Source organism: Rattus norvegicus, chromosome 7 (assembly GCF_036323735.1).
Source record: "Rattus norvegicus strain BN/NHsdMcwi chromosome 7, GRCr8, whole genome shotgun sequence".
Taxonomy (NCBI): Eukaryota; Metazoa; Chordata; class Mammalia; order Rodentia; family Muridae; genus Rattus; species Rattus norvegicus.
In genome coordinates this window covers 69,013,579-69,027,784 of record NC_086025.1, presented here as the reverse complement: position 1 = coordinate 69,027,784, position 14,206 = coordinate 69,013,579, and the positions used below count along the sequence as shown (strand labels likewise).

At 40.8% G+C, this 14,206-nt stretch overlaps 1 protein-coding gene across 1 annotated transcript; it reads left to right on the top strand.

Moving 5' to 3' along the window:
- The first annotated feature begins 639 nt into the window (after window positions 1–639).
- On the top strand, window positions 640–13,375 carry Cox6c (cytochrome c oxidase subunit 6C). Its single transcript, NM_019360.2, has 4 exons — window positions 640–710; window positions 1,554–1,683; window positions 4,656–4,784; window positions 13,256–13,375. Exons 2-3 carry the CDS (start codon window positions 1,567–1,569, stop codon window positions 4,767–4,769), a joined length of 231 nt encoding a protein of 76 aa, NP_062233.2. The 5' UTR covers window positions 640–710; window positions 1,554–1,566; the 3' UTR covers window positions 4,770–4,784; window positions 13,256–13,375.
- Window positions 13,376–14,206: the final 831 nt, after the last annotated feature.

Genomic DNA, 14,206 nt, shown 5'->3' with positions numbered 1-14,206 from the left:
CCTAAAATATGCCTTTTCACAAGGTTGGGCATTTAGAAAAAAGCCCTCAGACTTAAAGTTCCTGCTCGCTAAAAGGAACCATTCTCTTTTTCTCTGGCAAAAGGGAAGTGTAGCTCTTTTGTTAACATATTACTGTGCTGCCTATTAGCGTGTTGGAGTCGAGGTTCAGGTCGATTACCAGCTTCTAGGCCTCCTTGCTCTAGCTCCTAGGCTGCTTTTCTCCCAATACATTTGACCCAGGCTAACCACCCTCACCACCAATCCCCTACACAGCTTCTCTCTGCTTTCCCAGTAGACAGCCTTGACACTTTGGAACTTTCCCCTTTTCACCCACGCAGAGGCTAATTTGGTTTCTTTACTGTGCCTATTTTTTCATTGAGTATATTATTATACTTTTATAGAGTATATTATTTTTCCCCATGTGAAATATATATGAATTCCTTAATAAGTCCTCAACATTGGGCAAGATTAATATTTGTAATTTATTTAAGGAATCTTTGTAGGTAGTCAGAACTCGTTTTCAAGGTTCCACTTAGAAGAAAAGCATAGTCCAGCTAATATAGGTTTCAGTTGTGACCAACTGGATGCGCGTTTGTATACTTTTGAACTCCTTAGGCCACCGTCGCCGATTCCTCCATCGACTCCTGCGCATGCGTGCTGCTAGAAGGCTCTCCGTTTCTCCGAGAACCGGGAAGGACGTTGGTATAGAGGTGAGAATGGTGGAGAGAGAGAGAGAGGAGATCCTGGGGTTTGACAACTGTGGTTTTCGGCTTCTCGTGGGGCGGCGAACTAGGATTTGTTCCATGTCCCAGCCTAGTGGAGCCGCGGGCCTACCTTCCTCGTGGCCGCGCTTGTCCCCTCCGGGTCCTCAGGAGGCTGCGGGCCTGGTGGGCCTGAGAGCTCGGGCGGCCCCGCTGTTTACCCGAGTGCGCTATCGGGGCCTTGGAGGAGCTCTGCGGAGCCTCTGGGCCTCGCTGATGGCCGGCCGGGCCCGTTACCCGTTGTATTTTGCTGCGGCCAGGGTGACCTTGATTGGGTCGTTTGACTTGTGGGGCCTGGTGCTCCACTTGGATAAGGGCTGCGATCTTGGAGGGGACGGAGGCACCCAGGGGCCCTGGTGGTCGGCCTAGTGTGGAAGTAGAGCTGGGAAGCTGGAGGGTCCCCGACATGTCTGTCGCGCCTGCTCCACCGGCCCTCGGGGCGCCTGCTGGGCCCCAGTTCCGCAGTCTCAGTGACCTGAGTTCTTACCGAAGACTTTTCTTAAGGGTAAATTCTGAAAAGGCTACAGCTAGGTCGCATCTGCCTTTCTGTAGATGGGGTATGACACTACTGTCGTAGTTTTTGCTCATCGGTTGTGCCAGTTACCGCCTTGTTGGGGGTAGTGGAACTGTATAGGAGAGAAGCGGAACCGGCAAAGATGAAGCTGCCTAAGTCACTGAAACCTTGCAGAAGTCAGTCCGCAGTTACTAAAATACGATGTGCACGTAGAGTTCATTCAATCACTTACCCCATTCTCAGGCTTTTTTGTTTGTTTGTTTGTTTTACTTGCAAAGGACATTGGCTACCATGAGTTCCGGTGCTCTGTTGCCGAAACCACAGATGCGTGGTCTTCTGGCCAAGCGTCTGCGGGTTCATATTGTTGGCGCATTCGTTGTGGCCCTAGGAGTTGCTGCTGCCTATAAGGTATGTGCTTGCTTGTGTGTGCTTTAGGTTACAAGGTTTAAACCTAGTTAAGAGCTTTTTAAAAAAGAAACTCCCATCTTTAAGATATTCCCCTCTTTAACCTTCCATAAGCTTCAGCGTGCCAGGAGCCCATGTAGTTGACCCTATCTACAAATGAAGCTGTGTTTGCTATATCAAAGAACCAGGCCGAGTGGTTTAAATGCAGAAATTTGCTTTCTTACAGGGCTGTTTTTGAGATAGGTCTTACTATATAACCCTGCCTAGGCAAGGCTGGCCAGGAGCTCATGTGATTTGCCTGCCTCTACCCCACAATGCTGGGATCAAAAGATGTGCACCACCATACTCCCAGTTTTTAAGATCAAGGTTAATGCCTTCTGAATCTTTTCTTTTTTGCCTTCTTCCTTACATGGCCTTCTGTAACTGGATGAATTCCTCCTATAAGTTTTTAAGACAGTTATTTCCAGATGTAATTGTATTATGAGGTATTGTAAGGTCATGCATCTGGGGAGAACAAACTCCTGCCTTAAACAGGACAAATATGCAGGGAATAGAAAAGGTAGTCACTCAGTTCAGCAGTTTTGAAGGATTGACAAGAACAGCATTTAAAACGCAGGGCCTTTGTCAATCTTAGGTGAGACAGAGACTCACTGTATAGCTTTGGATGGCCTGGAACTTGTTATATAGACCACACAGAGACTGTGTGGTTCTACCAGATAGAAGAGTCTAAAGTGGATTCTTTGGAAACATTTGTTTCTCTGCCTCTGTGCTGAGACTAAAGGTGTATACTACCATGCCTGCCTCCTCTATAGACATCAGTGCTCTTACCACAGCCTTTTAATTCAGATTATATCATTATATAAGATCCTCTTAAAATGTTTATTATTATGCATGTTATGTTTTTGTAATAAAACCACAAGAAAATTTGGGATATGAATGTATGTACGTATGTATGTATGCATGCATGCCCCATGCTTTCCTTGCTGCATGTGTGGAAGTCAGAGAACTTGGAAGAGTTATTTTCTTCATGTGAAGTCCCAGGGACCCCCTTCAAGCTTGGTGACAAGTACCTTTCCACTGAGCCATCTTGCTGGTCTTTAAAATCTAGACTTAAGAGTTTCCCATTTAAAATATAGTGTATACTAATTTAGATGAGGTTATAAAATTAGGCTGATTTCATTTCTTGGGATCACTAACAAGTTTCTGGTTCTCTAATTATGTTAATGAAAAATACTTCTTGTTCTTTCTTTCTTTCTTTTTTTTTTTTTTTTGGAGCTGGGGACCGAATCCAGGGCCTTGCGCTTGCTAGGCAAGCGCTCTACCACTGAGCTAAATCCCCAACCCCAAAAATACTTGTTCTAACAAATAACTCATGGTTGGCTTGCCTAGTATATTATGGTACTCCAGAGAAGCAAACCCAGCATGATATATTTGCATGTACTTAAACATGACCCTTGAGGATACTGAAAGACACCAAGATTTATCGAATGACTTGTCTCATGAGTTTATTGGGCTGAAAACTCCCACCACAAGCCATCAAACATTTTAAGAATTGTTCCAGTTCCCTTTCTGTTGGCTGTGATTGATAAAAACTGATCAAAAGCACTTTGAGGAAGAAAAGGTTTGTTTACCCTGCAGGTTACAATCCACAGTGAAGCCAAGGAGGAGTGCTGCGTACTAGCTTGCTCCCTTCATTTGCTCAGCTACCTTGTATAACCTAAGACTGCCTGCCAAGGGAGGGCACCTGCCCTTGGTTGGCTGGGTCCTCCTTCCCCAGCTACCAATTAAAAATGCACAACAGACATGCTTACAGCTTCCCTCTTCCCAGGTATATCAAGATAAAGCTGACAACCAAGACACCTGATGTTATAATTTATTCCAAGTCTGGAGGGAATGTTGGTATATTACCCAATGCAAAGGCCTTGGAGGGGAAAGTATTAGCAGTTTTAACTGCATATACCACTGTCCTGGTACAAGTTCCAGAGTTGGAAGTCTAGGAGGTTTAGTGTCCATGAAGAAAAGAAGATGGGTGTCCCTAGCTCAAGAAGAGTGAAAATTTGTCTTTGGTTAACCATTTGTTTATTTGGGCCTTTTGTGCAGTGGGTGACCTCTGTTTACATTGTGAACTGGATCACTGTTAGCCAAGTTGCCCCCAAAACCAGCCTCATAAAACTCTAGCTGTCTGAGCATCATTTAGGCCTGTGCATTTCTGTAGCCCTCAGCAGTGAGAATTAATACTTGCAACTGTACTTTGTTATGTGCAGGATGAGTGAATTTGGGAAGATTCGCTAAGCAGTGTTTTATATTCCAGACATGGATTTGGATCACCAAATGCCAGCCATGTTGCTTAGCCTCTGATCCGTTGCTTTAACTCCACCTGGTCTCTCAAATACCATTACTTCCTTCTGTGCTGATCATTCTGTCTGTGAGACAAGTGCCAAATGAATACCTCTTCCTGGTCTTTTTCTTGTTAGCAGTTTTCCTTTCAAATAATTGGCCATCATTTTTGGATTCCATTCCCTTATTTGCAAAATGAATCAGTTTTCGTTTAAGTGTAAATCCCCTGTTACTTCTTGGCATTTTCTTATATCTTTTAAATCTGCTTTAGGCTTCTTTAAAATTCACATTCTGCTTAAGTTGAGCTGGGATATGTTACCATTTCGACTGACAATATTTACAGTTTGCTAGAAGGAAGACTGTTTATTTTGTACTATCTATAACTTCACACTCATTCTATCAAACATAAATGTGGATGCACAGTCCTACCCCAGAATAGGAGTAATCTGTCCCTAGGGAATAGGGAGCTCCTTGTTGTATAGGAGACTCTTCCTTTCATGGTGTCCCCCCCCACCCCCCCACCGTCTAGGAAATAGAGGGCTCAGTGAAGACAGAGCACAAGGATGCTCTTATTTTGTTCGTAAGTATTTCAAATAATCTGAAAAGTAAGTTCTATAATGGGCTATGTTACCTTTCAGTTTGGCGTGGCTGAACCAAGAAAGAAGGCTTATGCAGATTTCTACAGGAATTATGACTCCATGAAAGATTTTGAAGAGATGAGGCAGGCTGGTGTCTTTCAGAGTGCGAAGTGATTTCAGAATGCAAAGGTAATACAGTCTCTTGAAGTTATGCCTAAGAAATGCTTAACCAGTGAGGTACAAAGTATCTTAATGTACAATTCGTAAGAACATGCTCCTTCTAGGAAGGAGCCCATGCTGCCTTCTGACTGACAGTTAGTGCTTACTTCTTATGAATTGGTTCTCCCTTTTTCTTATTCTATGGGAGTATTGTACATGAATGCACGCCAGAGGGTGTCTTTGGAGTTGCTTTTCTTCCCACCCATTATATGGAACAAACTTGGGTTTGCAGATCTAGGCAGAGAGTGCTTTACCTGTTGGTCTTCGCTGGCCCTTTGTCAGTTTGTGACTGGCTTCAGTTAGTACACTGTTTGACATTTTAGAAATCCCCTCCTTTATTAAGGCTGAAAATACTCCAATGTAGTTTCTGAGAATTGAATCTGGAGTATTGTGCATACTTGGCAAACATTCTACCATTGACTACATCTTGTTCTATATACATACATATGCACATATACATACATATTCATGTATATACACACAGGACACAGGTATATACATGCATTATGTATGTGTTTTTTGGTAGTGAGTTGAGATATTTTATGGTAGTCTTGATTTGAGCTTCCTAATGATTTGTAGTTTTGAGTGTTGCATGTACTTATTGGCCATTTTGTATATTCTTTGGCTATATTGGGGATTTTATTGCCTTTCCTATATATGTATATAGGGTGCGTGTTTGCGTGTGTCTTTGCGTGTGTATGGGCATATCTGTATGTTGATATGTGGAAGTCTAAGGTTCATATTGAAGTACTTCTTTTAGTATGTATTTATGCAGGATCCTGGTTGAATCCAGAGCCCTCTGCTGAGGCTAGCCTGGCTAACCAGGTTACTCATGGAATTGCAGGTGGGCCACCATGTCTGTCCGCCATTTGTATCAGTTCTGGATGGTAATATGTTTGTTATTTTTGTGCTTTAACCATTTGGCCAGCTCTCCATCCTGGGGATCCTTTTATTCAACTCTGCTGACTATTTTTAAGTTTTACTTTAGATGAGTTGTTCCCTATTGATATATTCCTCAGACTGGCTTATATCACAGAACCATTGCCAACTCTAGTATCTTAAAAACTGTCTTTCAAGAGTCTTATGCTTTTTATGTCTTTGAGTCTTTCCTTGCTGGAGCTGGGGATTGTGTATCCCAAGTGTAGGCTTTAATTTACCTCTTTAGTCAGTGGCTTTCAACCTTGGGGCTCATGACCCTTTTAGGGGTTTCATATCCGATATTCTACATATCAGATAGTTACATTGCAATTCATAACAGCAGCCACATGTAGAAAGTAGCAATGAAATAATTTTATGGTTGGGGTCATTACAGCATGTGGAACTGTATTAAAGGGTCAGCATTAGACAGGTTGAGAACCAGTGCTCTAAGTCCTCTCACCATTTTATGCTAATTTTTGTTTATGGTGTAATGGCAAGATCCAGCTTCATTCTTTAGTATACAGATAATTATTGTCCCAAAAATATTCTTTAAAAATTGTTCTTTCCTTTTGAATGAAGGACCCTGATATTTTTCTGTTGCTTCTTGCCTTAGTCTGTTAAGGTCGCCTTTTCCTAACAAGAAGCTGTTTCATCTGGATTAGTTGGCCCACAAGCTCCTAAGATCCACCTGATTCTGGCCCTCCAGTGCTTGGGTTTTAATGTTCTGTCATGCCTGACTTTTTACGTAGGTGCTGGGATTTGAACAAGTATCCTTGTATTGCAAGCGTCCACATTCTGAATCCCCACTCGAGCCCTCCACCCACACCCCTCAGTTCTTTGAGCTATTTGAATATCTCTAAACTTTAGAGTGGTTTTTCTTTTTCTATAAGGATCACATGAATCTGTAGATTGCTCTGAGTGTATAGATATCTTAATATTGCAGTATCTTTCAGCAGCACTTTATCTTTCTATTCATCAGTGTTCTATTGGTCTCAAAATAATTATGAATAGAATTGGTTTTATTTTTAGTTACGTGGTTTGATTTTATGCCCTACAACTTTGCAAAACTCATTCTGACCTTTGTTTCTGTATTAAATTAAAAATGAAAATAAAATAAAATTTAAAAAAAATTAAATTGAAAAGAAAAACCCCATGTATATAAATATCTATGTCAATCTATATAACTATATAATTAATGTATATGGCTGCCTTGTCTGCATGTATGTAACTTGCATGCCTGCTGCCTGAAGAGGCCAGAAGGTGTCAGATCACCTGGTTACCGAGGCTTATAAGCAGTCATGGTTGCTGGGAATTGAACTTTGTTTCCTCTGTAGGTGCAGCCAGTGCTCTTAACTGCTAAGCCATCTCTCAGGCCCTAGTTTGCTTGCTCCCTCCCTCCCTCCCTCCCTTTTATCATGAAAAAGATGAGATTTTTTTCCTGCATCTATGGAGACGGCTGTGTATTTTCATACACCTGTTATGGCGTGTAACAGCTACTGACTTTTCTGTACAGAGTCGCCCTTGCACTCTAGAGGTGAGGCTCTTGGGCTTTGTTCATGCGTAGCTATCCCTGTCAATGAGTGCTTCATTTGTCTTGTTAGTATTGAGGGTTTGCCTGGCTCTTTGGACCTGAGTTCTTTGTCTAGTTTAGGTGTCAGGATAGTGCTGTGGAAGTTTTCCCTCATCTGTTTTGGAAGAATTTGAGAAGGATTGGTGTTAATTATTTAAATTTTGGTAAAATCTGGTCCTTGACTTTACAGTTTTTGATTCCTCTTTCATTTCAGTAATTTAATAACTGCTGTCCAGAGTGTCTATTGCTGCTTGATTCCATGCTGGTAAATCATCTAGTCCTTCTAAGTTACAAACTCACGTTTTGATCTTAGTTGAACGTTCTCTTTTCCCTTGCTATTTTTACTAAAGTTTTGTCAATATTCTTGACATTTACTGATTTGTTTCATTACTTTGCTAATCTTTAATACTTTTCTTTTTATAGCTTCACTAGATCTTCTTTAAATTCCTTAAGCTATATATTATTAGGTTGTATAGTCAAGTTTAACTTCTCCTGACTTCTTTCTTAATGATCGATTGGTTCTAGAGTTTTAAATCATTGTCTTTTGGATTTCCTAGTTTAATTAAGCCAGTGTGACAGAAGATATGTACTAAGCCACCCAAGATTTGCCAAGGCATGTTTTACCCTGACGTTACCAGTATGCTGTCTTAGATTCTGTGTTCTGTTACTGAGATGCTGATGTGTGGGTCACAGCTCATGCTTCCTCATCTTCTGTGTAGTGTTAAGTGGAGTACACTGCTCCTGTTGAACTCTTTCTCCATTTCTTTTTGTTTACTTCATACATTTAGATCTCTAATGTGTGGTGCAGGTAACTTTTGTTTCCTCGGCAACTCGCCCTATATTATTACTATAATGTTTGCTTCTTGCAGTTTTTGTTTTTTAACCTTAAATCTGCTTTTGTCTGATATCAGGGTCCACTTCGTTACTACTTGTGGATTATCTTTTTCCTTCTTTGTACTTTCTAAGACCTTAAGTGTAACTTGATTGGGGAATTTAATTATGTACACGTAAGTCAAGTATTAGTATGGAAAGACATCATTTACCCTTTTTCCTATTTGGTGTGTTTTAGGGGCCTTTTTCCCCTTCTAGTTTTTACAAATTGATATTTAGGGTCTTTGGCATGTACATCCATATGCTATGATATTTACTATTTCCTTTATATGAATTAGTGTTTTCTTTGTGGTTCTATGAGACAGAATAGCTGTAACAACCTGCTGTCAACTTAACAAATATAAAATACATCACAAAAAATTATCTTACAATGCCTCCCCTTTGTTACTGATGCCATAAATTACATGTTTTATATTTTATATTCATTAACATATATACTTGTTGTTCAATGCCTTTGTTTTTAAATTTTTATAAAATGATTTAAAGTCAGAGTTAAAACCAGAACTACAACATCAGAGATTAAAGCATATTATGTCTTTGTGTAGCTTGAAGTTCATGTCTAGGATCCTTTTCATTTCAATTTGGAGAACTCTTGAGTTTGTCTTAAAGTGCAGGTCTCCTGGCAGTGACTTTGAAGAACATTTTGGTAGACTCAGTACTCTGATTTGACAGCACTTTCTTTTTTTTTTTTTTTTTTTCCGGAGCTGGGGACCGAACCCAGGGCCTTGCGCTCGCTAGGCAAGCGCTCTACCGCTGAGCTAAATCCCCAACCCCTTGACAGCACTTTCTTTACTGCGATTTTTTTCTTTGTAAGCCATTTTGGCTTTGAACCCACCATGCGCTTCCTCCCTGCCTCCTCAGTGATGGAAATTACACAACCCACAGCTGACAGACCTTGAATACAGCCTCTAGCAGCCTGGCTTTGTAGTGTCTGCTGAAAAGCCTGTTGAGAGCCTTGTTGTGGGTCTCTGAGCATGGTGAGCTACTGTGGTATTTTATTTTCACTTTCAGGATTTTCTAGTTGCCTTTGGTTTTGACTGCTTAAAGACAATATGGCGTAGTCTCTAGGATTATTCTAGCTGCAATTTCTTTCTTCAGGTTTCTTCCCTTTCTCTTTGTGATCCATCATTGTGTGGGCCCACCTGGTATTTTATAAGCAACACTGTTTGTTCTTTTTAGTTTGTGTTCTACTTTTGTACCAGACGGTAACTTCAAATGTTGTGTCCTCAGGATTTGCTGGTTCTATCTACGGCCAACTGGAATATGCTTTTGAAACTTTTGTGATTCCTTCAATTACAATCCAATTAGTGTATCTTTTTTTTTTTTTTTGAGTTTTTTATTTGACTTCATACTGTTTTGCTCTTTGAACATATTTAAGACAGTTACTTTTAAGGATTTTCAAGAAAAAACAAAGTCCTGATGTGTGTGTGTGTGTGTGTGTGTGTGTGTGTGTGTGTGTGTGTGTGGTTTATGGAGATCCATTTTGGTGTTTGAAACGGGACATGCTTTCCTGATGGTTTGCCTTGTGATCTTTTTGTTGAAATTTTTTGCACTCAGAATAAACCAGTCTCTCCCATTATTTCTAGGCAGGCTTGTGAAGGGAGACCTTCCTCAACCAGCATTGTAGCCTAGATGCTCAGGCTCCTGTGTTTGCCGGGTGTGTGGTTTGATTCCATTTGCCTGCATATACACTACTCTGAAACTTTCTGTAACTTGTGAGTTTCATTCTTGTTAACCCTTGGAGCCTTCGCTGTTCTAGTATATTCCTCTGCCCCAAATTTCTGCCTCGCCCGTGGCTGCCTAGAGGTCAGTGTCCACCATTACATTCCCTTGTTTCCACCCTGAGTCAAGAACTATATAACACTTTTGCTATCAGCAAGTCAAGCAAGACAAACCAGACGTTTGGACAGTTCGTCACCCATACAAGTAGGGTATTACCAACAAATCACACTCCTTACTGCTACAGAGGAGGAGGAACCAAAAAAAATGGGTGATTCTCTGGGTGGTATTGCACCACACTGTAAATGCAAGCAAAGTGTTGCTGAATGGTGTACTGTTCGGTATGGATTTCTGTGGCTAGGGCTGCTGTAGTGTAGCTGAGGGTGCTGCTCTGTTGTTTTGGTTCTAATATTATTAGTAACAAGTTTGGGGTAAGGCTGGAATGTTTAGAGTTTACAGATATGCTGTCTTGATGACATATATTCAGAATTATTTAGAATTATCTATTGCTAGAGTGACAGTTAAAAATATTACTCTGATAAAGTGACTTTCTCAAAAATGCACATTTTAAAGACCGCTTTCTTTTTTTTTTTTTTTTTTATTAAACTGATGTGTGTGGGTACTGTACTTTTGCAAGCCTTATTAGCTTTAATATATATATATATATATATATATATATATATATATATATATATATGCATTTTTTTTTTATTAACTTGAGTATTTCTTATATACATTTCGAGTGTTATTCCCTTTCCCGGTTTCCGGGCAAACATTCCCCTCCCCCCTCCCCTTCCTTATGGGTGTTCCCCTCCCAACCCTCCCCCCATTGCCGCCCTCCCCCCATAGACTAGTTCACTGGGGGTTCAGTCTTAGCAGGACCCAGGGCTTCCCCTTCCACTGGTGCTCTTACTAGGATATTCATTGCTACCTATGGGGTCAGAGTCCAGGGTCAGTCCATGTATAGTCTTTAGGTAGTGGCTTAGTCTCTGGAAGCTCTGGTTGCTTGGCATTGTTGTACTTTTGGGGTCTCGAGCCCCTTCAAGCTTTTCCAGTTCTTTCTCTGATTCCTTCAATAGGGGACCTATTCTCAGTTCAGTGGTTTGCTGCTGGCATTCGCCTCTGTATTTGCTGTATTCTGGCTGTGTCTCTCAGGAGCGATCTACATCCGGCTCCTGTCGGTCTGCACTTCTTTGCTTCATCCATCTTGTCTAATTGGGTGGCTGTATATGTATGGGCCACCTGTGGGGCAGGCTCTGAATGGGTGTTCCTTCAGTCTCTGTTTTAATCTTTGCCTCTCCCTTCCCTGCCAAGGGTATTCTTTTTCCTCATTTAAAGAAGGAGTGAAGCATTCACATTTTGATCATCCGTCTTGAGTTTCGTTTGTTCTAGGGATCTAGGGTAATTCAAGCATTTGGGCTAATAGCCACTTATCAATGAGTGCATACCATGTATGTCTTTCTGTGATTGGGTTAGCTCACTCAGGATGATATTTTCCAGTTCCAACCATTTGCCTACGAATTTCATAAACTCGTTGTTTTTGATAGCTGAGTAATATTCCATTGTGTAGATGTACCACATTTTCTGTATCCATTCCTCTGTTGAAGGGCATCTGGGTTCTTTCCATTTTCTGGCTATTATAAATAAGGCTGCGATGAACATAGTGGAGCACGTGTCTCTTTTATATGTTGAGGCATCTTTTGGGTATATGCCCAAGAGAGGTATAGCTGGATCCTCAGGCAGTTCAATGTCCAATTTTCTGAGGAACCTCCAGACTGATTTCCAGAATGGTTTTACCAGTCTGCAACCCCACCAACAATGGAGGAGTGTTCCTCTTTCTCCACATCCTCGCCAGCATCTGCTGTCACCTGAGTTTTTGATCTTAGCCAATCGCACTGGTGTGAGGTGAAATCTCAGGGTTGTTTTGATTTGCATTTCCCTTATGACTAAAGATGTTGAACATTTCTTTAGGTGTTTCTCAGCCATTCGGCATTCCTCAGCTGTGAATTCTTTGTTTAGCTCTGAACCCCATTTTTTAATAGGGTTATTTGTTTCCCTGCGGTCTAACTTCTTGAGTTCTTTGTATATTTTGGATATAAGGCCTCTATCTGTTGTAGGATTGGTAAAGATCTTTTCCCAATCTGTTTAAAGACCGCTTTCAACTGACTAACCAGAAAAGCCAGCATTGTTAATGCTGTTTACCTTTTCAAATCATGTTTGTATTTAGTTTCATTCAAGCTTAACAGATGGCCAAAAGGCCATCTAAATAAAAATTCTGCCCTTTAGTTTGGATCTGTGCTCTGTAAAATGAGTTTGATATGGATAATATATACTGTTCTTCCAAGATCTGAGGTGGGGGAAAGGCCTTATTACACTTTTCTATTACAGATGGTTTCAAGATAATTAATTTTCAAGGTAATTAATTTTTGCCTAATAGAAGATTTGATCCACAATGTTGTATTTCTAGTTATCACTAAAGAAAGCATAAAAAGAAAGTAATAGGGAGGAGGGAGGGAGAGAGGGGCGGGGGCGGGGGGGGAGGAAGCCAGCAAGACACTAGGCCTCTGACTTAGACTTAGGCTTCTGAAACCCCAAAGTCCACCTCCCAGAAGACACTTCATCCAAGAAGGTCACACCTTCTAATCCCTCTTAGGTAGTGCCACTCCCTGGTGAACGAGCATTTTGGGGCCATTCTTAATGCATGCAACCTGTGGTTATTTGAATAAGTATCCAGAGTATTACTACTGACTTATCATTATAGTCAAAAATAAAACAAAATAAAAAAGGGAAAACTGGGGCTGGAGAGATGGCTCAGCGGTTAAGAGCACCCGACTGCTCTTCCAGAGGTCATGAGTTCAATTCCCAGCAACCACATGGTGGCTCACAACCATCTGTAAGGAGATCCGATCCCCTCTTCTGGTGTATCTGAGGACAGCTACAGTGTACTTATATATAATAAATAAAATAAATCTTAAAAAAAAAAAAGGGAAAACTGAGCAACTTTATTTTCCATTGGTTAGAAAATTAGAATGATCTATATCGTACCTTGTACTGTTAGGATCTTTTAGCATTGATACCAAGAGACACAAAAATGTCATTGAAAGTTAAAAATGTAAAGAAAAACTTGAAGATGCCAGAGGAACAGGGATGCTGCTGAAATAAAAGCAAGAAATGAGAGTAAGTTATGGTTTGCCTAGAATGCAAGCCAGGAAGGGTAGTTAGGGATGGGCACTAGGTACCGGAACTGGATGAAGTTGGAAGGCCAATACTAGGACGAGGCATTATGGATAGCAGGAATAAAGATCGTTCATCATTAACACGGCCATTGTGTTTCTCTCCATAGAATTCTTTGGATTGTGCTCCATAGAAGTTCACTGCTGACCTGTGTTCCTGAACTATGAAACGTGAATATGTGGGCTAAGGAGTAGTTTCTCTCAATAAACATTAATTATATGGACAGTAAGTCTTTGCTTGGTTATTATTGATAATTCAGGGCCTTTAAAGTCTGACACCTAGTCTTATAACTCTAGATGAATATTATAAAGACAGCTGCAGTCATCTGACTCTGGTGTCCTGGAATACCTATGAGCCCGTGTACTTCTGGTCTTGGTGTTCCAGTCCTACCAGCAAAATCAGTCTTTGTGTCACTGTGGACCTTGAGTTGGAGACCAGCAGAGTGAGTTCCAGGGCATCCTGAAAAACACGGTGAGACACCAGCTCTTCATTTTTGGTTGTGAGCCTATCAGCTGAGCTATCACTCCAGCCTGAGATGCCATTCTTCAGAAATGAGCAAAATCTGTCCTTGGATTTCACTGCCAGTCTCTGGTATTGCTGCTATCACCAGAAAGATGAGTTAATTGATTTACTATTAGAAAAACTACTTCTACCAGTGAGCCACCAATATGTATAATGAAGGGGAATATGTGTCTAATCTGGAAAACACTTGACTAGTATTGAGGAGTGTCTGATAGTCACTTTTAAAAAGTCTGATAAGTGATTTGATTTTTCACAAGTAGTTTTAGAACCTTCCTATCCTTTAGATTTTGTTATGGCCAAAGTTATATTTATTTTATGCAAACTTGGGTTTTTTCCTTTGTGGTGACACAGGCATTGAAACCAAGGCCATGTGCATTCTGGCTAAGAGCTCTAGGACTCTTTATCCAGTGGACAGAATGAAATACAAGTTTGATCAGTAGTTCTGACTGTTTACCTTGTGTAAGAAAGACTCCGTGAGTTAGTTGTATTAAGATGGGGTACCAATGAAAACCTGCAAAATAAAACCTCACAGCATACA

Excerpts from the sequence above, each read along its gene's own strand:
- Cox6c (NM_019360.2), top strand. The coding sequence starts at position 1,567 with ATGAGTTCCGGTGCTCTGTTGCCGAAACCACAGATGCGTGGTCTTCTG. Across the intron at positions 1,684-4,655 it reads GAGTTGCTGCTGCCTATAAG|TTTGGCGTGGCTGAACCAAG; the intron begins GTATGTGCTTGC and ends GTTACCTTTCAG.